Source organism: Fringilla coelebs (assembly GCF_963513975.1).
Source record: "Fringilla coelebs genome assembly, chromosome: 9".
Taxonomy (NCBI): Eukaryota; Metazoa; Chordata; class Aves; order Passeriformes; family Fringillidae; genus Fringilla; species Fringilla coelebs.
In genome coordinates, this window is record NC_140067.1 from 974539 (window position 1) to 996976 (window position 22438).

General features: G+C 51.7%; 1 protein-coding gene across 4 annotated transcripts in view; it reads left to right on the forward strand.

Moving 5' to 3' along the window:
- The window catches only part of LRRC7 (leucine rich repeat containing 7), a gene marked incomplete at its 3' end in the record, with an annotated part of 59296 nt that extends 36881 nt beyond the window's left edge, over positions 1-22415 (forward strand). The window contains exons 15-25 of one of the 4 annotated variants that reach the window (XM_084211242.1): positions 539-739; positions 4308-4502; positions 6391-6502; positions 6708-6888; positions 7746-9426; positions 11078-11227; positions 14618-14737; positions 16112-16330; positions 18764-18856; positions 20830-20904; positions 22308-22415. In XM_084211242.1, coding sequence (XP_084067368.1) covers positions 539-739; positions 4308-4502; positions 6391-6502; positions 6708-6888; positions 7746-9426; positions 11078-11227; positions 14618-14737; positions 16112-16330; positions 18764-18856; positions 20830-20904; positions 22308-22415 — 3135 coding nt within the window. The remainder of the gene's footprint in view (positions 1-538; positions 740-4307; positions 4503-6390; positions 6503-6707; positions 6889-7745; positions 9427-11077; positions 11228-14617; positions 14738-16111; positions 16331-18763; positions 18857-20829; positions 20905-22307) is intronic. The other 3 variants (XM_084211243.1, XM_084211244.1, XM_084211245.1) reach the window with 3 other exon arrangements.
- Between the last annotated feature and the right edge of the window lie 23 nt (positions 22416-22438).

Here is a 22438-nt window from a genome sequence, read left to right on the forward strand (position 1 = left end):
TCTGTGTGTCTGTCAGTCAGTCAGAGCTCAGCCAGGCCTCGGGCACTCCCTGGAGAGCTCTGGGTCTGCGCTCCCGTGCCAGAAAAGAGCCACAGACACCCGGCTGTGTGCGAGCATCATCCATCTCCAGGAGCCAATGGCTCCCAGGGGATCAGCTCTGCTCTCAGCTGCCATCCATAATTCACATTAATTGAGTACAGGAGCGTGGCTGAATTAATTCTGCATTTACAGCGGGGTTGTTTGGGAAGGCGCGGTGGGATGTGTCAGCAAAGCGCCGAGCTACCGACACCCTCCCAGGGGGAGGGATGGGCTTGCAGGGAACCATTCCATCCCTCATTTTATGGCACTGGCATTGCATTCCACGCTGCCAAAGAGGGAATGAGCAAATTTCAGCCCTGACCTCCTCCAACAGATCGACCAAACCACGAGGGAGGCGCCCTCAGCCCAGACGCCCAGCCAGGCTTTCCTTGGCGCTCCGTTTCCATCCTGTATTCCTGCCCCGTCCCTCACTCTGCCTCCTCCTTCCCTGGCTGCTCAGGTGGAGATCAACCTCAAGCGCTACCCCACGCCCTACCCCGAGGATCTGAAGAACATGGTGAAGTCAGTGCAGAACCTGGTGAGCAAACCCAGCCTGGGCGTGCGGCCCGAGAACGCGGCGCCCGCGGCCAGCACCGACCCCACGGGCAAGGACAAGTACGAGCACAAGTGGCCCCTGACCCCCAAGGAGATCTCCGTGGAGGTACTGCCAAGCACCCTTGCTCCCCTCCAGAATCCCTGACTCCTTTCTTTAGGGTTTTGGAGCCCCAAAGGATGTTTTGATCCGCTGGGAGCCTCAGACCTGAGAGTTCCTTGCTCCATTGTGGTGTTTTCGGGGTGCCCCAGCAAAGGGAGGAATGATGAATCTGACTCCATGTTCTTAGAAGGCTGATTTATTATATTATGATCTTATATTATATTAAAGAATACTATACTAAAGCTATACTAAAGAACAGAGAAAGGATACAGACAGAAGGCTGAAAGACAATAATTAAAAAACTCCTGGCTCTCTCCTCAGAGTCCCAACACAGCCCGACCGTGATTGGTCACTAAGTCAAAGCAATTCACGTGTTGGATAAACAATCTCCAACCCCATCCCAAAGCAGCAAAACACAGGAGAAGCAAAAGAGATAATATTGTTCTCCTTTTTCTCTGAGGCTTCTCAGCTTCCCAGGAGAAAATCAAAGAGATTTTTCAGAAAACGTGATGGTGACATTCCACCTGTAAAGTTTTATGTCGAGCTGCTGGGTTGCATTCAGGTTTAGATTGAGCTGCTGAGCTTTGTCCAGTTTTAGACTGAGTTGCTGTTTTTCCCAATGCTGCTGAATTTTTGGGTTGAGATCTCCCCAGATGGGGATTTTGCTGTGGATTTCTCCCAGCACTCTGCTCAGTTTCAAGGATGTGAGGTTGGCACGTGGCAGGAGGATGGGCCGTTTCCATCCCATCCCATTGAATCTGTTCAAGGCTCCTTGGGTCTGTCTGGCCCTGTGTGCCAGGAGGTTCTGCCCTTGGGATTGCTGCCAGGAGCAAGAATCCAATTAACCCTGCCCAGGGTTAATGAAGGCATCAGGAGAGCTCCCAGGAGCAGCCCTGGTGGTGACTCCCAGCGAGCTGCAGAATCCAGCTCTTCCTGGAGTGCAGGGACAAATTCTGCCCCAGGATTAATCCCCAAAAGGTGAATTCCTAAATCCTGCAGTCCTGCTTGGTTCTCTTACCCCACCAAAGGAGGGGAATCCCTTCCCATGGGAGCTGAAAAGCTTTTGGAGAGGTCTGCAGGAATGCCAGCATTCCTGAAAGTCTTTGCAAAGCTTTATTGCTGAAAAGAAATAAGTGAGGAAAAACATTTTCCTTCCTCTTCACTCCTTTATTATCTGAATGCTGTGATAAACTCCTTGTCCTTGAAATATCCCTGTCTGTAGCCAGTCCTGTGGGCAGGAATTGTTCTCCCTCAGATTTCCATTTCTCTGGCACAAATATTACACATTCAGCTGTAGCTGCTCTCTCAGTGCTGCGTTTTATTTGCAGTCAAACATTTTCATTCCTTAAAAAAAATAACCCCCCAAAGTTTTCTCTTCAAGCTGGCTTCAGAAGACTTCAACTCTAGGCACGATTTCAATTAGGACTAAAATATTGAAGTTAAATATTTAATTTCAACTAAAATAGCTAAGTTAAATCACTCATGTTTCCATCTAAATCTGAAATCTTCAATTCCACCATTATTCCTTTTTACTCATTAAATTCTCACTGTGTAAATCTGGTCCTTGAACCAGCTGGTGACTCAGGCCACGAGTCTTGACATTCTGCTCTTGTTGCTGAATGTATAGAATTTATTTTGTATTATCTATCATTTGAACTTGAGTATTCTCAGCAGCTTTCTGTGGGTTTCCATTATCCCTACATGTTTCCACCAGGAATTTGATCCATGTGGCCTGGCACAGGTTTTAGGTGTTTGGTCTCCAGAAACCAGTGGTTTGTTAGTATTTGCTAAAATAGTGTTAATTTTTTCAATGAAAGCACGGGCATCCCAGAGAGCTGAGCCCCAGCAGGGTCAGGGAATGCCTCCCCAAGGAGGAGGAGATGGCAGTGACACCACAAACATGGGATGCAGCTGGGGACACAGCCCTGGGGGGGTGTGTGGATGCAGGAATCTCACAGAACTCTGCAGAAAGAGCTGAGCTGCTGCAGCCAGAGCCTGGGGTGACTCCTGGAGTGCCACTAAAAAATGGGAGTGCAGTTCCCTCCCTGCAGAGCTGGGAGCTCCCCCTGTTCCCAGCAGAGAGGAGATTTCAGCTCCTGAGCTGTGATGAGGGAATTTTCCAGATTTTAATTTCCCTGGGATGGAGTCAAGAGGGGCAGCACAACTGCTGCAGCAGCTGCAGGAAAGCAAAGGATGATCTTGTCCTCCCCAGACACTGGGAGGGGTTTTCAGCTCCAGTCAGGGCGGTGCAGACACATCTCCCTCTCCTTGGCTTCCTGCGCCAGGATGGAACACACGGAAGGGAAGGCAGAGTGTGAATGGATTTGTGAACAATATTGGCCTGATTTCAGTTGTAACCCATTAAATAAAACATAATTAAGCTCCATTTGCTTTGCAGATAATTAGCAGACAAACTCAAGCCTGGAGTTAAAGTGCACTTTGAAATTGCAGGTGTGTGTGATGTAGCTAAAGGCTGAAGGCTGTTTCTGATCCCAGGTAATTGAATTTCAGGTGCACTGCTCACTTTTCATCCTCAGATAAGCTGGTTTCTGATCTCTTTTGGCTTTTCCTGCAATTAATTTGCACGTGTCTCTTCAGAAACTGTTTCTAAATAATGAAAGGGAGCATCTGGAACGAGGAGCTGCATGTCAAATCCACTGTACATCCTTCACCTCCATTCACAATGAGCAAACAATGTCCTGATTAATCATCAATTAAAACAAACCTCTTCATCATTCTAATTCTTTCTGGAAGACGTGAGTTTTGGCCAAAGAGGAGTCTGGGATTATTCAGGGAGTTGTTCTGCCTTTCCATGAGAAACAATGAGAAATATCAAAATCAGCAAGTCAGTTCTTTTGGTTCCTGTTCTTGATGGGTTTGCATTGAGAATATCCCACATTTCCTCTGCCTCATCCCTTCCCAGAGCCCTGGGCTGCTCCAGGCAGATTCCAGGAGTCTGATCTTTCCAAACATTCTGTCCCTCTGGATTATAATTTAATTTAATGTTTGTAATATCATTTAACGTTCTTGTGTCCTCAGCCTGAATGTTTGGTGATATTTCTCTTGCCAGTTGTTTTAATGGTTTGTACCAGGTATTTTCTCCTCACCACAGTTCTCTGCCTTCTTCCTGCATCCTTCCCCAGTTAATCCTGAGGAATAAATCCTGAGGAATAATCTCCAGGCACCTACTCAACACAACTGCATTTATCTCTTCCCTTTCTCCTTGCAATTTTCTTCCTATTAGTGACCTTTTTGTTCTTCAGCTTGTAAGAAAAAGGTCCTCTTAAAGAGAGTGGAATTAAATGGAATGTGATTTGGGGCTTTTATTTCACACAGTCATGGCAGATTCACAAATGCCAGAGTGGTTCTTTCAAAAGTGCATTGGGTTTTGTTGGATAGCTGGGCTGGGGGATGAAGAGAAAAGGAAAATCTTAAAAAATAGGGAACTTCATGCACCTGAAGTTCACCATCTTGTCAAAAGTGGAATTGCTGGGTCTTCCTCTCTTCCAGCAAGGTGGGGGCAGTTTAAGCTTTAAACTCCTGGAAGTTTTATGGCACAATATTGCGATTCCAGGTCCAAGGCAAAGAAACCAAAGAGCCCCCCAAGAGCCCCCAGCCTGACCCTGAGCACAGCCCGAAATCCCCTCTGGAGGCCCTGGGCAGGGAGGACAGAGCCCAAGGCTCAGAGGTACAGGCACACCTGGGCTGCTCAGGTGGAGAACTTCACCCTCTGACTGCTCTGCACCCACACTGTCCCCAGAGCTCAGAGGTACAGGCACACCTGGGCTGCTCAGGTGCACAGATTCACCCTGTGACTGCTCTGCACCCACACTGCCCCAAAGCTCAGAGGTACAGGCACACCTGGGCTGCTCAGGTGGAGAGATTCACCCTCTGACTGCTCTGCACCCACACTGCCCCAAAGCTCAGAGCTACAGGCACACCTGGGCTGCTCAGGTGGAGGAGAGATTCACCCTCTGCCTGCTCTGCACCCACACTGTCCCCAAGGCTCAGAGGTACAGGCACACCTGGGCTGCTCAGGTGGAGGAAAACTTCACCCTGTGACTGCTCTGCACCCACACTGCCCCCAAGGCTCAGAGGTACAGGCACACCTGGGCTGCTCAGGCGGAGAGATTCACCCTCTGACTGCTCTGCACCCACACTGCCCCCAGAGCTCAGAGGTACAGGCACACCTGGGCTGCTCAGGTGGAGGGAGTCACCCTCTGACTGCTCTGCACCCACACTGCCCCCAAGGCTCAGAGGTACAGGCACACCTGGGCTGCTCAGGTGCACAGATTCACCCTCTGCTCTGCATCCACACTGCCCCCAAGGCTCAGAGGTACAGGCACACCTGGGCTGCTCAGGTGCACAGATTCACCCTCTGACTGCTCTGCATCCACACTGCCCCCAGCACTGCGCTCCCACCAGTTTGTCCCACTGCACTGGGAAAGGGCACTGGGCACCTGGGGAGCACCAGGGGGATCCTCTGCATGGGGAAGGGAAGACTGGGTCACTCCATGTGGGAATCACCATGGAACTGCCTTAAATATCAGCCCTGAGGGCATTTGTTGAACCGAGCATGGCTCTTCTGAGAAGGTCCTGCCTCCAGCAGAACATCAGATACAGAGGGTTTGAAATGGCTCTGGTGCAAACAGAATTAAATTCTCCAAGGATAAATCACATGGCAAATGCTCCTACAAATCTCTGTCACTACAAAAGGTATTTAATGGCAGTAAACCCCCGAAAGTTTCCTCCTTGTAAGTGAAAACAAGAAAATGTTTTATACCTTGTAGCATTAAACATTCTTGCAACGCAGCTTTGGTTTGGGTACTCCAGTTTAAATTGTTTCTGTAATTATTACATCTCTCCCTCTGGCGGCTTTCCCTCTCCAAGCCCACTGGAGAACTTCCACAGCCCATCAGGGGACAGAGACCCTCCCGTGTCACCCATCCTCGTCTCCCCAGGACACCCCCCCTCCTCATCTCTGAGCTTTCTGCAGGGATGAGAAAAGCCCCAAAATTCCCGTTGGCACCTTCATTCCCCCCTAGCCACCCTGGGGGCCTAACTGCCCTAATTTAAAATTTCTCTTTCTAAGAATGAGTCCCACTTTCCTCCCCCAGTCTAACTGGGGTTATTTTCAGCACAAGTCCTGTTGCAGGGCCTGTGTGAAGGTCAGGTGTGCTGAACCCTCAGGCAGAAGTTTATTAAATCCAAATAATTTTAATTTAGCCACAAACTCCTCAGAGACAAAGCCATTTTAATTAAGTACAGCTCCAGGGACAGCTGAATCTCTGGAAGGACTCACCAGAAATAACTGAGCGAGGAATCCTCCCTCTGAAATACCAATTGTTTACACTCAATTAGTGTTTGTTTCTTTCTGCTGGCAGCGTTTTTGGTGACCTTGACTTCCTCAAATATGTTTACAGGGCCTTGATGTATCTTGCAAGTTCCATCTGGTTTGTCCACATTTCCATAACGAGCACATCACCCTAATTTTGAGGAGGATTAATTAGAACTTTCTGCTGACAAATTAGAACTTCCTGCACTGGTGGGTTTGGGGCGTTTGAGTGATCACGAGGAGAAGGCTGTGAACTGTGTGTGTGCTGCAGTTTGAAGCGCTGCTGTTCCCCGTGCTCACTCTGCCTTGTTGTGTCCCTCAGGATGCCTTTGGACATCCTGCCAGCGAGATGAGGATAGGGGAGCTCCGTCCTTCCATGCCCGAGACGCCGCTCTACCCCCCCAAACTCGTCCTGCTGGGTAAAGACAAGAAAGGTACTGATGGATTTGCAGCCTTTGAGATGAAACCTTGTGATGGGGAGGTTCCAGCTCTGCTTGTAAACCGTAGCCCGTGGACATTTGTGCACGTGTCAGTACAAGGCGACGCGATGCAATAATAGATTTAAGTTTAAAATGTGTTTTTCTGGTGTTCCGTTCCCGAGTGCCGCCCCCTGAAAGCGTTTGCTGTGTTTTGTTTCAGAGTCGACAGATGAGTCTGAAGCAGATAAGATCCATTGTCTGAATAACAGCGTTTCCTCAGGCACTTACTCAGACTATTCCCCTTCCCAGGCTTCCTCAGGGTCCTCCAACGCGCACGTAAAAATGGGCTCCCTGCAGACCACGGCTAAAGAAGCAGTGAATAACTCTTTGTGGGGGAACAGGTGTGACATCTTTCCTGACGCAGCTTCTGCTTCCCTTTTGTCCTCTCTGGGCCCTCAGAGCGACCCTGTTAGGGCGTTTGGGTTTAAAAATCCCCGGTTTTGTCCCATGTTGGCCGTGCAGAGATGGCCACGCTCCACATTCCGTAATCCCATAGCTGGTGATTCAGCTCTGTGCCGTCTCCAGGTATTAATGCTCCTGGAGGTGGACCTGCAGCTGTTGGTGTCCCATTACTGCTGTCCCAGCTCCCTCTGCCCTGGACCTCCAAAAAGGTTCTTGGAAAGCCATAACCTGCACTGGAAACGTTCCAGGATCTCTGTGCCTGCCCTAAATCCCCTCACCTTGTTCCCTCTGCTCCGTTAAAGAGCTGGGTGGGAGCAGGCAAAGAAACTGCCTCTGGTGTCTCTGGTTAAAAAGTGGTGGAAGCCTTCTGCTGCACTCACCCGTTATTTTTACAGCAGGAAAGTCTGTTCAGCAGGATTTCTGGGAGCCCAGCATGGAGCCAGCCAGGCCTTTGAGTGACTCCTTAGCTTCTCTGTGCGTGTCCCGACAGAGCCTGTGCTCCGGGGCAGAAACCTGCTGCCACCGCTCCCGTGCCAGTGGCACGGCATCCCCGGAGCTCCCAACAGCTTGAGAGTAGCTAAAACACCGAGGGGCAGGTTTGATCCCCAGACTCAGTGATCCTTGCGGGGCCCTTCCAGCCGGGAATATTCCGTGCTAAGCATCCCCGGAGTCTCCCGGTGCGATCCCGAAGCCAGGGCGCAGACGGGAGAAGGCCGAGCTGCATTCCGAGGACGACGGGTGCTGACGTGTCGGGACAGAGGACGTTTTATCTTGTTCCCCTCTCTTGTCTTTGCAGGCTGGCCCAGTCGTTCCCGCAGCCCCTGGAGACCAAGCCATTGCTGAGCCAGCGGGAAGCGGCTCCGGCCGGGAACGTCCCGGCGCGCCCGGAGCGGCGCCCGCTGAGCGACGCCTTCACCGACAGCTGGAACGACGGCTCCCACTACGACAACACGGGATTCGTGGCCGAGGAGAGCGCGGCAGAGAACGCCGGCACCAACCCCCTGCTGAGCACCAAATCCAGGAGCTCCTCCGCCCACGGGCGCCGGCCGCTGATCCGGCAGGACAGGATCGTGGGGATCCCCCTGGAGCTGGAGCAGCCCGCGCTCAGAAACACACACGACTCTGAAGTGCCTCCTCCCAATCCTTGGCAAAATTGGACCAGAACCCCCAGTCCTTTTGAAGACAGGACAGCTTTTCCTTCCAAACTGGAAAGCACCCCCAACACCAGCCCTTTGCCCGAGCGGAAAGATCACGTCAAGGAGTCTCCCGAAATGACGAGCACTTTCACTCCAGGAATCCCGTGGGAATACCACGACGCCAACGCTAACAGGAGCCTCACAAACGTCTTTTCCCACGTGCACTGTCGCCCGGACCCTTCCAAAAACGTCATCTCCATCAGCAAGAGCACGGAGCGGCTCTCCCCGATGATGAGGGATTTAAAAACGAACAAGTTTAAGAAGTCGCAGAGCATCGACGAGATCGACATCGGTGCCTACAAGGTGTACAACATCCCCCTGGAAAACTATGCATCCGGGAACGACACCGTGGGCCCCCACGAGAGGGTGGACAAGCTGCTGGGCCCGGAGCACGGCGTGCTGAGCATGTCCCGCAGCCAGTCCGTGCCCATGCTGGACGACGAGCTGCTGACCTACGGCAGCGTCAAGGTGCAGCCGCAGCACAAGGCGTCGGTCACCAAGAAGGTTTACCAGTTCGACCAAAGCTTCAACCCCCAGGGCGCCGTGGAGCTCCCGGCCGACAAGCGGCTCCTGCCGCCCTTCCAGCTCAACGCCGAGTACCTGCCCCAGCCGGCCAAGAGCCTGCCCCAGGAGCTGGTGAGCCCGCGGGGCTACCGCGGCTACGCGCCCGTGGAGCCCATGTTCTCCTTCTCGCAGCCCTCGGTGGGCGAGGAGCCGGCGGCCGCCCCGTTCCCCGGCCCGGCCGCGCGCCCCGGCTTCCTGCGCAGGGCGGATTCGCTGGCCAGCTCGGCGGAGATGTCGGTGTTCCGCAGGGTGGGCGAGCCCCAGGAGCTGCCCCCCGGCGCGGACAGGTACGGCCGGGCCCCGTTCCGCGGCGCCCCGGAGCGCCAGGGCAGCATGGCCGTGCCCGAGGCCCAGTTCCTCAAGCGCAACGGGCGCTACGAAGACGAGCACCCTTCCTACCAGGAAGTGAAAGCCCAGACCGGGAGCTTCCCGGTCAAAAACCTCACGCAAAGGAGGCCCCTGTCGGCACGAAGCTACAGCACAGAGAGCTACGGCACGGCCCAAACGCGGCCGGTCTCAGCGAGGCCCACCATGGCAGCTCTGCTGGAAAAGATTCCGTCAGACTATAACTTGGGTAACTATGGCGACAAGCCTTCCGATAGCAGTGATATAAAGCCGAGGCCTCCCCCTGGGAAGGGAAATGAGAGCTGTGCTAAAATGCCCGCTGACTGGAGACAACAGCTACTTAGACATATAGAAGCTAGAAGGTTAGACAGGGTATGTTTGGCATTTCTCTGCAATTAATGCCTTTAGTTGTGTGTTTCGCTCTGTCAAACGATTTGCACGTGCAGTGGTGACCACCAGAATTCCCAGGGATGAAATTCCTGCCGTGGTGTCAGAGGGACCGGCCCGCCGCGGGCCCTGGGGGTGCTCAGCTGGAGTGAGGGATCCCAGACAATCCAGAGGCTCCTCACTGATGATGCCCCTCGGGACAGTCGCCGGGGCGGTGGCTCCGGGTGCTGGGTAAATCCAGAGGCTTCACGCCGGTGACGTTCCCTGGGGCAGTCACTGGGGGGGTGATTCTGAAACCTGGGTACATCCAGAGGCTCTGTCACTGGCGTGGTGGCTCCTGCAGCTCTGCCCAAAATCAGGAAGAACCCTGAGGTTCTCCCCTGCCCACGGAAGCGCTGCTGGAGCCGCCAGGTCAGTAACGACCGAGAGCTTGGAGAGGTGCTGGGCACGTCTTGGCAGTAAAAGGGAATAAAGGAAAAAGAGAAGAAGTAATAAAATGTATTTTAGCTCTGGTGTCACTGTTAGTGCAGGGGGCTTAAAAGTGTCTACAGCTGAGAAATATCCCTGGGTATCCACTGCCACGGTTCTGATGGGAATGTGATCATTACTCCTTTTAGCTGTAGGAAGTTATGCTGATTTGCCTTCTATCCAAAGGGTACTTTAGTGCATGATTCAGTCATTACCTATTTAATGACCTAATCCATGAATCCGATTTACTCCGTGATCTGAAGTGGTTGTGACAAATTCCTGTGTGAAATGCATAAGGGGTCATTGCCAAATGTGTCCATACACTGCTTTATGCTAGAGCCTCCTGAGTTTGGTGTTAATATCCACTTACCTTCCAGTCGCTGGGATGTGATGATATTAAATTACCCTTAAGGATCAAATGGGGAAACTTCAAAAAGGGGCTCCAAGGCTGAAGCGTGTTCCTCCCTCAGCTCTTTTCCTTGTGCTGTGTAAACCCACTGGAAACTGCCTCCTACCCAGGGAAACCAGTGCCCCCCGAGCAGGGCCCTTCCTGGTGCAAACAAACCCTTGCCAGGTGTTGTTGGCTCAAGGAACACCTTTACACCTGCTTTACAACGTGTATGAAGGGTGCTTTAGCCCTGGGAAGCTGGCACTGGTGGCTGTCCCTGACCCCTGCGAGGCGGTTCCTGCTGGGTGCAGAGCTCCAAGGAGCTGGGCTGGGCTGGGCTGGTGGGAGCCCTGGGGAGCAGCCCCTGTCCCTGGGGTGGGCACAGCACCCATGTCCCTGCCCTGCCCAGCTCGTCCCACGAGGGCAGCCAGGTTTTTGGGGAGCAGGACTCGCTCCTCCACACCAGGCGCAGCCCTGGCTGCACAGCCCACCCCCAATTTGGCCTTTTTTTTGCAAAAGTGAGACTTGTGCCAGGTGAAGTCCAGATCCCACCACCCCCTTGTGCTGTCAGCGTGTCACCAAGTCCTCTCTGGTGCCCATTTTCTGTACGAGGAGCAATGTACTCGCTGTGTGTGACCAGTGCATGCCTGGAGGAGCTAGCGATACTCGGGACTGTTTGTTGGCTTAAACTAAAACTCTGTGAACTTAACCATGTATGTGTGAGACTTAATTCTGAGCATGTGTGTTCATATGTGTCCCGTGGTTGTTTCCTCTACTCAGAGCGCTGCTTACAAACACCACACAGTTAGCCTTGGCATGCTGCACTCTGGAGGGGTTTCAGCCATGCATGCCGGCCGAAGCATGACTTTAAACTTGCAGCCTAAATCTAAATTTGAAAACCAAATGCTTCAAGAGCTACCTCTACCGAAAGTAAGTATGGGCTAGCCAGCACTGCCGGCATTCCCGGTTAATTAACGATCCTTGCTTCCTCCTGGTTTAGCTTCTGCCTCGTCCTCCTGCTTTTAGGACGCCCGCTCCACAAAGCAAGGCTGGCAGGGACGCAGCCCTGCCCCTTGCTGGCCTTGCTTTCTGGATTCCGGGGCTCCCTGGCTGTCATCCCTGCTCTCCTGCTCTCCTCACACACGCCAGCACTGTCATTTGCTCAGTGGGGAATGTGGTTTGCTCTGGGACTGTTTGAGCCTAGAAAAATGGGTGTGGGAATGTTAAACAGGCTCCAGGAGACAGGGATTCTAATACTTGAGCGTTAATTGGGTGTGTTGTAATTCCTGGTGGGTTTTGAACACGTTACCACACCCAAACCTATTTTAAACTTAGAGAAACGCCTAAAAAAAGAGAAATTTCCCTCATTTATTAACTGTTTATCTTGTATTTATTATCAATATATTGTTGACCCGTACAGACGTACAAAACCATGGAATATCTGAAGGGAGAGGCGCACAGAACAAGACAGAGAGGGCCATTCCTGCAGGATTCCCAGTGCCAGGAAGGGATGCTGAGAGCTTTCCCTGCATCCTGAGGGCACGGCTCAGCCTCTCCCTGCCCTGGCACAGGGGCTGAGGGGACAAAGCAGCAGCAGCAGCTCTGTGAGTGATGAAGGGGCAGCAGAGCCCGGATCCCAGCGTTCCGTCTGTGCTGGGAAGGGCCAGGCTGGCCCCTGCAGAGCAGCCTGGCCAGCAATTCCCAAAGGAGCCTTCCAAGGGCTCAGAGCCCAGACCCAAGCTTCGAGGAGAGCAGGATGATGCAGCAGCAGCAGCAGCAGGAGCTGGCCCAGAGCTCAGCCCTGCTCCTCTTGCCGACCTCCAGCCGGAATTCCCGGCAATCCGGGGCAGGATGGCAGCGCCCAGGGAGCAGTGCCAGGCCTTCCCCACTGTCCCCAACCCTCCATGCCCTGTCACCTCCATGCCATGTCCCCCCAGGCTGCTCCGGGTCTGTGCTGCTCTGTGGTGGGGCGGGAGGCTCCGAGGGCACCCCCAGATATGTGTGCTGGGCAGGGACACCCCAGTGTTGTCTTTGCTTCCCCAGACCCTGTCTGTCTGCTCAGGTACTTGTCACCAGTCCCTGGAAAAATCCATCGGGCATCAGGCCCAGAGAGTGGTGCTGGTTCCCTCCACACGCTGGGAATGAGGTGGTCTGTGGCACTGCCAGGGTTTTAGGCTGTAGGTGAATGTGGATGGTAATGATGGATGTCTGAGGAAACCCAGGAATCTGCTCTGTGATCTCTTCTGGGGTGTGATCTGATGTGGATTATTCTGCTTTTCTCTCTCACCAGCATTCCATTGCTCCATGTCCATAGAAACTGTGATGCTGAACTGCACTGGGGGGCTGTTCTCTCGCTGTACTGTTTGGGAAAATTATTGTTGGGGAAGATCACTGCAGGGGGAAATGACTGTTGGAAAAATGCCGTGTATATTTAGTGTTGTTTAATTTTATTGCTTCACACCTTCCACAGAACTTGCATTTCCTAAAGAATCCAGGCCACAGCAGTTTGATCCTTGCCTCTTCTGCTCCCTCCTTCCCGTGGCCTGGATTCAAGAGAGTAATGAGTGAGCTCTGGCTGTCAGGAAATCACCTTTAACAATGAATTGCCTTGAAAGCGTTCATGACATCAATCTGCTCCCTGCAGAAAATGTGGGAAGTGCTGCTTTTCCTCTTTTCCCCAGATTTCCTGGAAGTGGAGCTGGGTTGCAGCCTGTCCCAGCTCAGAAAATGGCCCCAATTCTGGGGCCAAATTCCTTCTGCTGCAGCAAATGAAATCCCAGGATTTCCCTGTTTCTGGAGGAAGCTGAGAGCACCCTCTGCATTTTCCCTTTTCCCTCTGGAGTGCAAATTCCCCTCTGCAGGTCAGGCCCAGCTCTCTCCAGAGGGATCCTTTCCACTTCTGGCTGCCAGTGAAAAGTTTTAGAAGTTTGTGGTTTGGTGCAGCCCATTCCCAGAATGGGAATTCCCACCTTGCTTGGGAATATCAGAGAGGCTGGGCCTGGGCAGGGCACCCAGAGGGGCCATAAATGGATCCCTTGGGCTGTGACCAGGTTCCCAGGGCAGCTCTGGAAGGAATTACTCATTTTTCCATTTTAGTGGGAGTAAAGAAAGCTCTGCAAGGAGATCCTGGGCTTTACACAGGGGATTTTATTTTTTTTCTAGTGGTTTTTCATAGAAGGAATATCACAAAGTCCATTATTTTTCTGGAAGATTTCTTGAATGATGAAAGAATTATAATGGAAGTTTCCTTTCATTTTAAATAATCAGGGTTGGACTTTTTTCACTTCACCTCAGAAATGTGATTTAAATCATAATTTCCTTCTATTTACTTTTCAACTTCTATATAAAACCAGTTTTTAATGGAAAAATTCCAACCTTTCACATTTCAAAGCAAATTTGATTCTTCATCCATCTAGAGAAGTATATCCTGATTTTTTATTTTTTCTTTTTGCTCAAAGCTGGAGAAGAAATGCCTGGAATGGCAGAGGGGGAGGATAGATATTTTTTGCTCCTTTGCAGATTCCCATTAATCAATAAGCACTGAACTGTGCCAGGCACTGTCAGTGGCAGGACAATGCTGGAATTTGGGAAGTCTGACACCCAAAAGGTGTCAGGAAAGATCCCAGTGATGATGGAGAAATAGAGGGACAGATAATGGAAACTCAGGGTGGGGCAGGAAAAGTCCAAACCCTCTCCAAAGTCCTGAAAACAGGGATGAAACAACCAGGGGGGAAAGTGAAAAGGAAGAAACATGGAACAGGAGAGAAAAGGGGATTATGAGCATTGGGGAAACTTCCCCTGTGCGTTGTGACCATTCATGATGAGGCAAACATTGACTTCCAGGTTAATATTGTACAAAAAATGTCCCTGGCACAAGGCAGGAGGTTCTGGGAGCTGCACACGGAGCCAGCAGAGCCTGGGCACTGCCAGCAGGGGATGTTTGCTGCAGTAAACACAAACAGCTCCTTTGCCCTGGTGGCAAATCCTTCCTGACAAAGTTCCTGCTGCTGGAATGAGCAGCGAGCAGGTCCCAGCTCCAGAATTAACGCCAGGCTCTTTAAATATTGCAATTTCACCAAAATCCGTTTCTCTGACAGTAACGAGTCCCGTCCAATGAGTTTTCTCTTCTCTCTCACCATTCATTATTCTCATTATTTCTGTCCTGAGCCTCTCAAGCCCTCCTGCTTGCAGAGAGCCCCCAGTGACGCCGCGTCGGCGGAGCGCTGGGCAGGCTGGGCGTCGTGTGCGTTGCTGGGCTGTTGTGGCTGAGCGTGGAGGGTTTGTGCTGGTGACTAAAGGCTGCCCTGCCTTTGTGAACAGACCCCGTCGCAGCAGAGCAGCCTCCTGGACAACGGGCAGGACGAGGTGGCCGTGGGCAGCCCCTGGAACCCCTACCCGCTGGGCCGGCGGGACGTGCCCCCCGACACCGTCACCAAGAAGGTAAGGGGTGCCAGCAGGCACGGCCCCAGCCCTGGGGACAGCCCTGGGGACAGCAGGACAGCCCTGGGGACAGCCCTGGGCAGCACCCGGGGCTGCTCCAACCCTGGAAGCAGGAATTGCTGTGACTGAGGGCGGTGTTTCCATGGGGCCCCCGATGCCTTGTGCAGGCTGCCCTAGAGCAGAGGCTGGGCAGAGCTCCAGAATAAAGCAGGGATTGATCCAAAGGATCTCCTCCATGCACCCACCTGGGGCAGCACCAGAGCCCAGCCAGGGCTGCACCCAAGATGAACCAAAATGGCCCCAAAATGCCCGGCCGGGCACGGGGTCTCTCCCTGGGATCAGCTCTGCTCCATTTGCACCTTGCAGTTCATTGTCCCATCCCAGCTTCAGCCCCTGCAGTCCCACCCTGCTTGTTTTTCTCTCTCCAGCCCACGGGGTTTGTGCTCTGGGGCTGAGATTTGGATCATTTGTCCTTGGTGCCCAGCTGGAGCAGGAATTGTTTTATCTCCTGCTCTGTGCACAGAGCTCACCATGCCCTGATGTGAAGCCCAGACCCGCACACTAAAGCAGCTCAGAATCTGAAAATGGAAAAGCCAAACCTGAGGCATCCCCCCTTTGTGTGCTCTGGCTCTGCTGTGGGCAGTGGGCACAGAGGGCTGGCAGGGCTGCTCCTGCCCTGCTCCTGCTCCCAGGTCTCACCCCAGGGATGATGCTCAGTCCGTGAACAGCAGGATGGGTGGGATGGCTGCAGCCCAGCCCTGCACAGGCACAGCCCTTTTGCTGATAAACTCCCTGGAAAAGGGTCTCTGGTGCTTCTGTGGTGGTGGACATTGAATTCCAGTGCTTGGAGCTCCTGGCTGCCCCTCCCAGCCCCAGCTCTGCTCAGGAGCGCTCTGACCACAAAGCTGGAGCCTGGAGAATCCCCACGGACCTGTTGGAGGAGGAGCTGCAGGGATGAGCCAGGATAATCACAGGGATCACTGTCAGGAGATCCGTCCTGCCCAGCCCCGAAGTCCCAGCAGTGAGTGACACCACGATGTGCCCAGAGGAGGATCCCGAGGAGCTCCTGCCCCTCCCGGCTTTATCCTTGGCTCCGCAGGGAGATGCAGCCAGGGATGCCCGAGTGCAGGAGGATTGCTGGGGGTGGAAACAAAAGCCATTGCTCCCAGAGATGCCCCCAGGCACAGGAGGAGGAGGGGAGCTGACGGTGCGGGATGTTGCTGGCCCGACAGCCGAGTCGTTGGTGCCCTGATCTGCGGGAAATGGGGACGAGCAGTGTCAGAGGCGGGCATCGCCCAGCTCCGGGGGCCGTGCCGGGCCGGGCGGGCTCCGGGAGCCGCGGGCTGCGCTGCCCTAACGCGCCGCTCCCCACAGGCAGGTAGCCACATCCAGACGCTGATGGGCTCGCAGAGCCTGCAGCACCGGAGCCGGGAGCAGCAGTACGAGGGCGGCATGAACAAGGTGACCATCCAGCAGTACCAGCCCCCCCTGCCCATCCAGATCCCCTCCTCGCAGGGCTCCCGGGCCCCCCAGCCCCAGCGGTGCCTCATCCAGACCAAGGGCCAGCGCAGCACCGACGCCTACCAGGAGCAGGTGAGCTCGGGGGCACGGGGCAGCTCCCAGGGTGGGGTGGGGTGAGGTCCCCAGGATGAGGGGAGGGATGAGAAATTGACTCCAAGTTCTCAGAAGGCTGATTTATCATGATATTATATTACATTACATTACATCACATTACATCACATTACATTACCTTACATTACATTACATTACATTACATCACATCACATCACATCATCATTTCATATCATATCATATCACATCATATCATATCATATGTTACATTATATTACATTATATTACATTATATTACATTATATTACATTATATCATATATCATATCATATGTTACATTATATTACATTATATTACATTATATTACATTATATCATATATCATATCATATGTTACATTATATTACATTATATTACATTATATGATATCATATCATATCATATGTTACATTATATTACATTACATTTATTATATTTATTATAAGAAATCCTATACGCAAACTGTACTAAAGAAAGAGAAAGGACACAGACAGAAGGCTGGAAAAGAATGAATAATAAAAACCCGTGACTGACCAGGATCCTGCCACAGCTGGACTGGGATTGGTCATTAAGTTAAAAAAATTCACGTGCTGGGCAAACAATTCCCCAAATCACATTCCAAAGCAGCAAAGCAGGGAGAAGCTGAAGCTTCCCAGGAGAAGAGATCCTGGTGAAGGGATTTTTCATAAAATATCTCGGTGACACCGGGGACACGGGGCAGCACCAACAGCCCCAAAGGGGCTCCTCCAAAGTGCCGTGGGAGAGGGAGCCCTGGGCAGAGCAGGGGAGCTGGGACTGGGAGAGCTCTGGTTGGGACTGGGAGAGCTCTGGTTGGACTGGGAGAGCTCTGGTTGGGACTGGGAGAGCTCTGGTTGGACTGGGAGAGCTCTGGTTGGGCTGGAGGAGCCCTGGTTGGACTGGGAGAACCCTGGTTGGACTGGGAGAGCTCTGGTTGGACTGGGAGAGCTCTGGTTGGACTGGGAGAGCTCTGGTTGGACTGGGAGAGCTCTGGTTGAAGTGGGAGAGCCCTGGTTGGGCTGGAGGAGCTCTGGTTGGACTGGGGGAGCCCTGGTTGGACTGGGAGAGCTCTGGTTGGACTGGGAGAGCTCTGGCTGGGCTGGAGGAGCTCAGGTTGGACTGGGAGAGCTCTGGTTGGACTGGGAGAGCTCAGGTTGGACTGGGAGAGCTCTGGTTGGACTGGGGGAGCTCTGGTTGGACTGGGAGAGCTCTGGTTGGATTGGGGGAGCCCTGGTTGGGCTGGAGGAGCTCTGGTTGGGCTGGAGGAGCTCAGGTTGGACTGGGAGAGCTCTGGTTGGGCTGGAGGAGCTCTGGTTGGGCTGGGAGAGCCCTGGTTGGACTGGGAGAGCCCTGGTTGGACTGGGAGAGCTCTGGTTGGACTGGGAGAGCTCTGGTTGGACTGGGAGAGCTCAGATTGGACTGGGAGAGCTCTGGTTGGACTGGGAGAGCTCAGGTTGGACTGGGAGAGCTCTGGTTGGATTGGGAGACCTCTGGTTGAAGTAGGAGACCTCTGGTTGGGCTGGAGGAGCTCTGGTTGGGCTGGGGGAGCCCTGGTTGGACTGGGGGAGCCCTGGTTGGACTGGGGGAGCTCTGGTTGGACTGGGGGAGCTCTGGTTGGACTGGGGACAGGCTGGGTCCATCCCTTCCCCAGCACCAGCCACCGGTGCCCATTTTCTCCCAGACTGACCCAGTGCCACCGTTTGGAATTGAGATTCCTGGGCAGAGCTGGCATTCCTGGGTCAGACTGAGTTAATTTTATCTTCTGCCCTTTCCCCAGTGGCCCCGTTCAGGGCCAGCAGGGCAGGGCTCTGGGGGGACCCTGCTCTGCTCAGACCTTTCCAGCACAGCCCAGCTGCCCCAACCTGGCACAGGAACTGGGGAGTTTCATTCCCTACTCCTGTCCCCCAGATTTGTCCTTCAGCAGGGCTGTGAGAGGCCCCTGAGGAGCAGAATGAGGTGCAGAGCCAGCCCCAAACCTCCCTCCTGGCTTTACATGTGCTGCATGTCTGCTCCTCCTGGGAAAATAAAATTGCACCAGACAAAGCCTCAGTGATGGGTTTATCCCAAAGCTTAAGTGAAAAACTTGGCCAGGGTGAACTTCTTTTTCATTAATCTTAAAGGGGTTTTTCCCTCCTTGAAAAGAGAACATTGAAATCCATGCAAAAATCTGTGAACCACAGGGAATGCTGTGGTATCAGTGCAGTGTGGGAAAATGCTGCCACTTCTTCCAGTTTGTTTTATAATGTATTCATATTTTTATATTTGAGCAATATTCCAGAGGCTTTTCCCATTCTGTGGAGTGCAGGGGCTCAGCTCCTGCAGGGCAATGGGATGTGAGGGCAGGGGGTGCCTGCCTGGGGCAGGCTCCAGTGCTGACACCCCTCTTTTTCCTGCCTAGTTTTGTGTGAGGATAGAGAAGAATCCTGGCCTTGGGTTTAGCATCAGTGGTGGAATAAGTGGACAAGGAAATCCATTCAAACCTTCTGATAAGGTAAGTTTGAAATTCCTCTCTCCCTGCTCCTGGTTGGAGAGGTCACAGAGTGGAGGCAGAGAGCAGGAGGGGGATGTTTGTGCCTCTCTGTTGGTGGAATTGAAAGATTTTTTTTCCCATTCTTAGCTTTGTTCTTGGGTTTTGGCTTTGTTTGTTTATTTTAGCAGAGTGTTGTTTGCTTGTTTTCCCAGTTAAAGAACATGAGGGAAGCAAGGATTAATCCCATGAGTGTCTGGCCCATATTCCCTGGATAAGATAATTTTTTGGGCTGTTTTCTGGAGAATTGTCTCTCTCACTTTTTAAGAGTCACCTTAGACCCCAATTAAACTTTTAATAAATTAATTAGAGTATATTATATTATATATTACAGATATATATAAATGATATATTTTAATATCTTATGTATAGTATGTATTATATTATATTATATTATATTATATTATATTATATTATATTATATTATATTATATTATATTATATTATATTATATTATATTATATTATATTATATTATATTATATTATATTATATTATATTATATTATATTATATTATATTATATTATATTATATTATATTATATTATATTTACTATGCTAAACTACAGTATCATCCCTTGAGGCTGGAATTGCAGGGTTTGCAGCTGCTATGTCAAAGAAAAGCAGCCTGGAATCCCTGGATCCTTACAGACCCCCTGGCAGCTGATGTCTCCTGTACTGGGAGTGGAAACTGACCCCTGGGGGTGGTCAGGGACACTCAGGGTTCATTTTGGGAATTGCACATTTCAGATAAATCTGTTTGCAATAGAAGGAGGCCACAGAAACTCCAAGGTGTGCTGAGTCCCAGCTGCCAGGGCTGTAGGATGGGGAAGTGGACTCTCACCCCTGTGGATTTGTGTTTGGTGCCCTGGAACTGACTGGAGTTTGCTGGAAAAAGAGAACACATTCCTGGAGCTGATGTTCTTGGATAACACTGGATTCACGTTGCAGGGACAGTGGGGACTTCCAGAAATATTTCAAATAATGAAATTGAAGCTGTGCTTCCTAGAGGAAGCAAAGATTGCTGTATACTGATTATGATACACATAATTCCAATAATTAACACTTGCTCCATTTTAATTTCCCTCCTGACAACCTGCCACTCCTGCCCTGTTCATGCTGCATTTTCTTTGTGATGTGGGATTTTAGTGTAAGATTGTGCTGGTGTTCACAGGGGTCCCAGGACGAGGGAAGGGATGAGAATCTTGACTCCACATTTCAGAAGGCTGATTTATTATTTTATGATATATATTATATATTATATTATATTATATTATATTATATTATATTATATTATATTATATTATATTATATTATATTATATTATATTATATTATATTATATTATATTATATTATATTATATTATATTATATTATATTATATTATATTATATTATATTATATTATATTATATTATATTATATTATATTATATTCATTTATACACTAAAACTATACTAAAAGAATAGAAGAAAGGATTTCATCAGAAGGCTTGAAAAGCATAGAAAGGAATGACAATAAAATCTTGTGACTGCTCAGAGTCCCAGCCACAGCTGGACCTGTGATTGGTCATCAAGTGGAAACAACTCACAAGGACCAATCAAAGTTGTACCTGTTGCATTCCACAGCAGCAGATAATTAATTGTTGTTTTTCTTCTCCTCTGAGGCTTCTCAGGAGAAAAAATCCTAGCAAAGGGTATTTCAGAAAATGTGTCTGTGACATAAGATGACCCACAGTTATCGATGAGTGCTGAAGGTGCCCGGGAGCTGCTCCACCCCCAGACTGGAGTCTGATAGCAAACAGAACAAACCAGTTTGGTGTTAGCCCATCTCCAGGGCGTGCAGAGCCCCCAGGCCCCAGCTAGGGAGGGAGCCCTGTGATATTTGGGATGTAGTTCTTGGAGAAAGCATCCTAACCTGTGTTACTTCTGACTTATAGGGTATCTTTGTTACTAGGGTTCAGCCTGACGGCCCCGCCTCCAGCCTGCTCCAGCCCGGAGACAAAATCCTGCAGGTAGGGATGCTGGGAGTGCCGGGCTCGGAGCTCAGCCTGGAGCACAGGGGGTGGGTGGTGTTTGCAGCAGGGCTGGACTGCCTGGGGCCTTGGGGGACCTCGGCATTGATTCACAGCTGCTGCCCAAAGCACTGCCACGGGCACCTGGCTGGAACCAAAACCCGTGGGCAGAGCCCCAGGGCAGGGACTGTCCCCTGTGCTGGGACACCTCCACCCTGTGCCCACTCCTGGGCACCCCAAAAGCTGACCCCGAGGGGCTGGAGAGTGTCCAGGGCAGGGAATGGAGCTGGGAAGGGGCTGGAGAATTCCTGAGGGAGCTGGGAAGGGACTCAGGCTGGAGCAAAGGAGGCTCAGGGGGCCCTTGTGGCTCTGCACAGCTCCTGCCAGGAGGGGACAGCCGGGGGGGAGTCAGGGAACAGGGACAGGAGCAGAGGGAACGGCCCCAGGCTGGGCCAGGGCAGCTCAGGGTGGAGAATTTTTCCCTCAAAGGGAGGTCAAACCCTGTGGTTTGTTTGGGTGTCAAATTTCTCCTGCTTTTCATGCTGAGGTCTGACAGTGCCCTCCCAGTCATTCCCAGAGAACCCCAGAACCACAGAATCCCAGAATCCCAGAATTCACAGACTCACCAGGTTGGGAGAGACCTCCAAGGCCATCGAGTCCAACCCAGCCCCAACACCCCAGCTCAGCCCTGGCCCCCAGTGCCACATCCAGGCTTTGTTAAACACCCCCAGGGATGGGGACTGCACCACCTCCCCGGGCAGCCATTCCAGAACTTTATTCCCCTTTCTGTAAAACACTTTTCCCTGCTTTCCAACCTGTATTTCCCTTGGTGCAGCTCAAGGCTGTGTCAGGACCCTGATCAGCCCCAGCCATTCCCCCTTTGTCCCCCTCAGCACCTCATTCCAGATTCTCCAGCCGGATCCTGCCTCTGGAGCCTGTCCCTGCCTGTGCTCAGATCCATCTCCCCCCAGCCCTGGCCCACAGTCCCACACTCTGCCCCATGATCTCCCTCTGGATCCCTCCACCCCACAGTGCAGAGCTCTGGGCTTCCATTCATGCCTGGTTTTGGCACAGCTGTCAGTGTATTTGGAATCTCCCCTGCATGGAATTCAGATTGCTCTTTCCCAGAGGAAAGGTGTTTTACTGTGTTGGGGCTTTCAAGCATGGTCAGAGCCCAGAGCTGTCCCAGAGTCCCAGCATGATTTCAGTGGGATGAAATCACTCCCTGGAGCCCCCAGCCCAGCCCTGAAGCCATCCCACAGAGGACAGTGTGTGCTCTGTGCTTATGAGAAACCCTCATGCGTTCCTTATTTATTTCAGCCTTGCTTTTCATTGCCAAATAGCCCTTTTCTCCCCCAAAACAAGGCACTAAAGCCTCTCCCCTTGTGTTTTCCCTGCTGCAGGCCAACGGACACAGCTTTGTACACCTGGAACACGAGAAGGCTGTGCTCCTGCTGAAGAGTTTCCAGAACACAGTAGACTTAGTTATCCAACGTGAGCTTACTGTCTAAATATTTTTTTATAAATAGTAAAT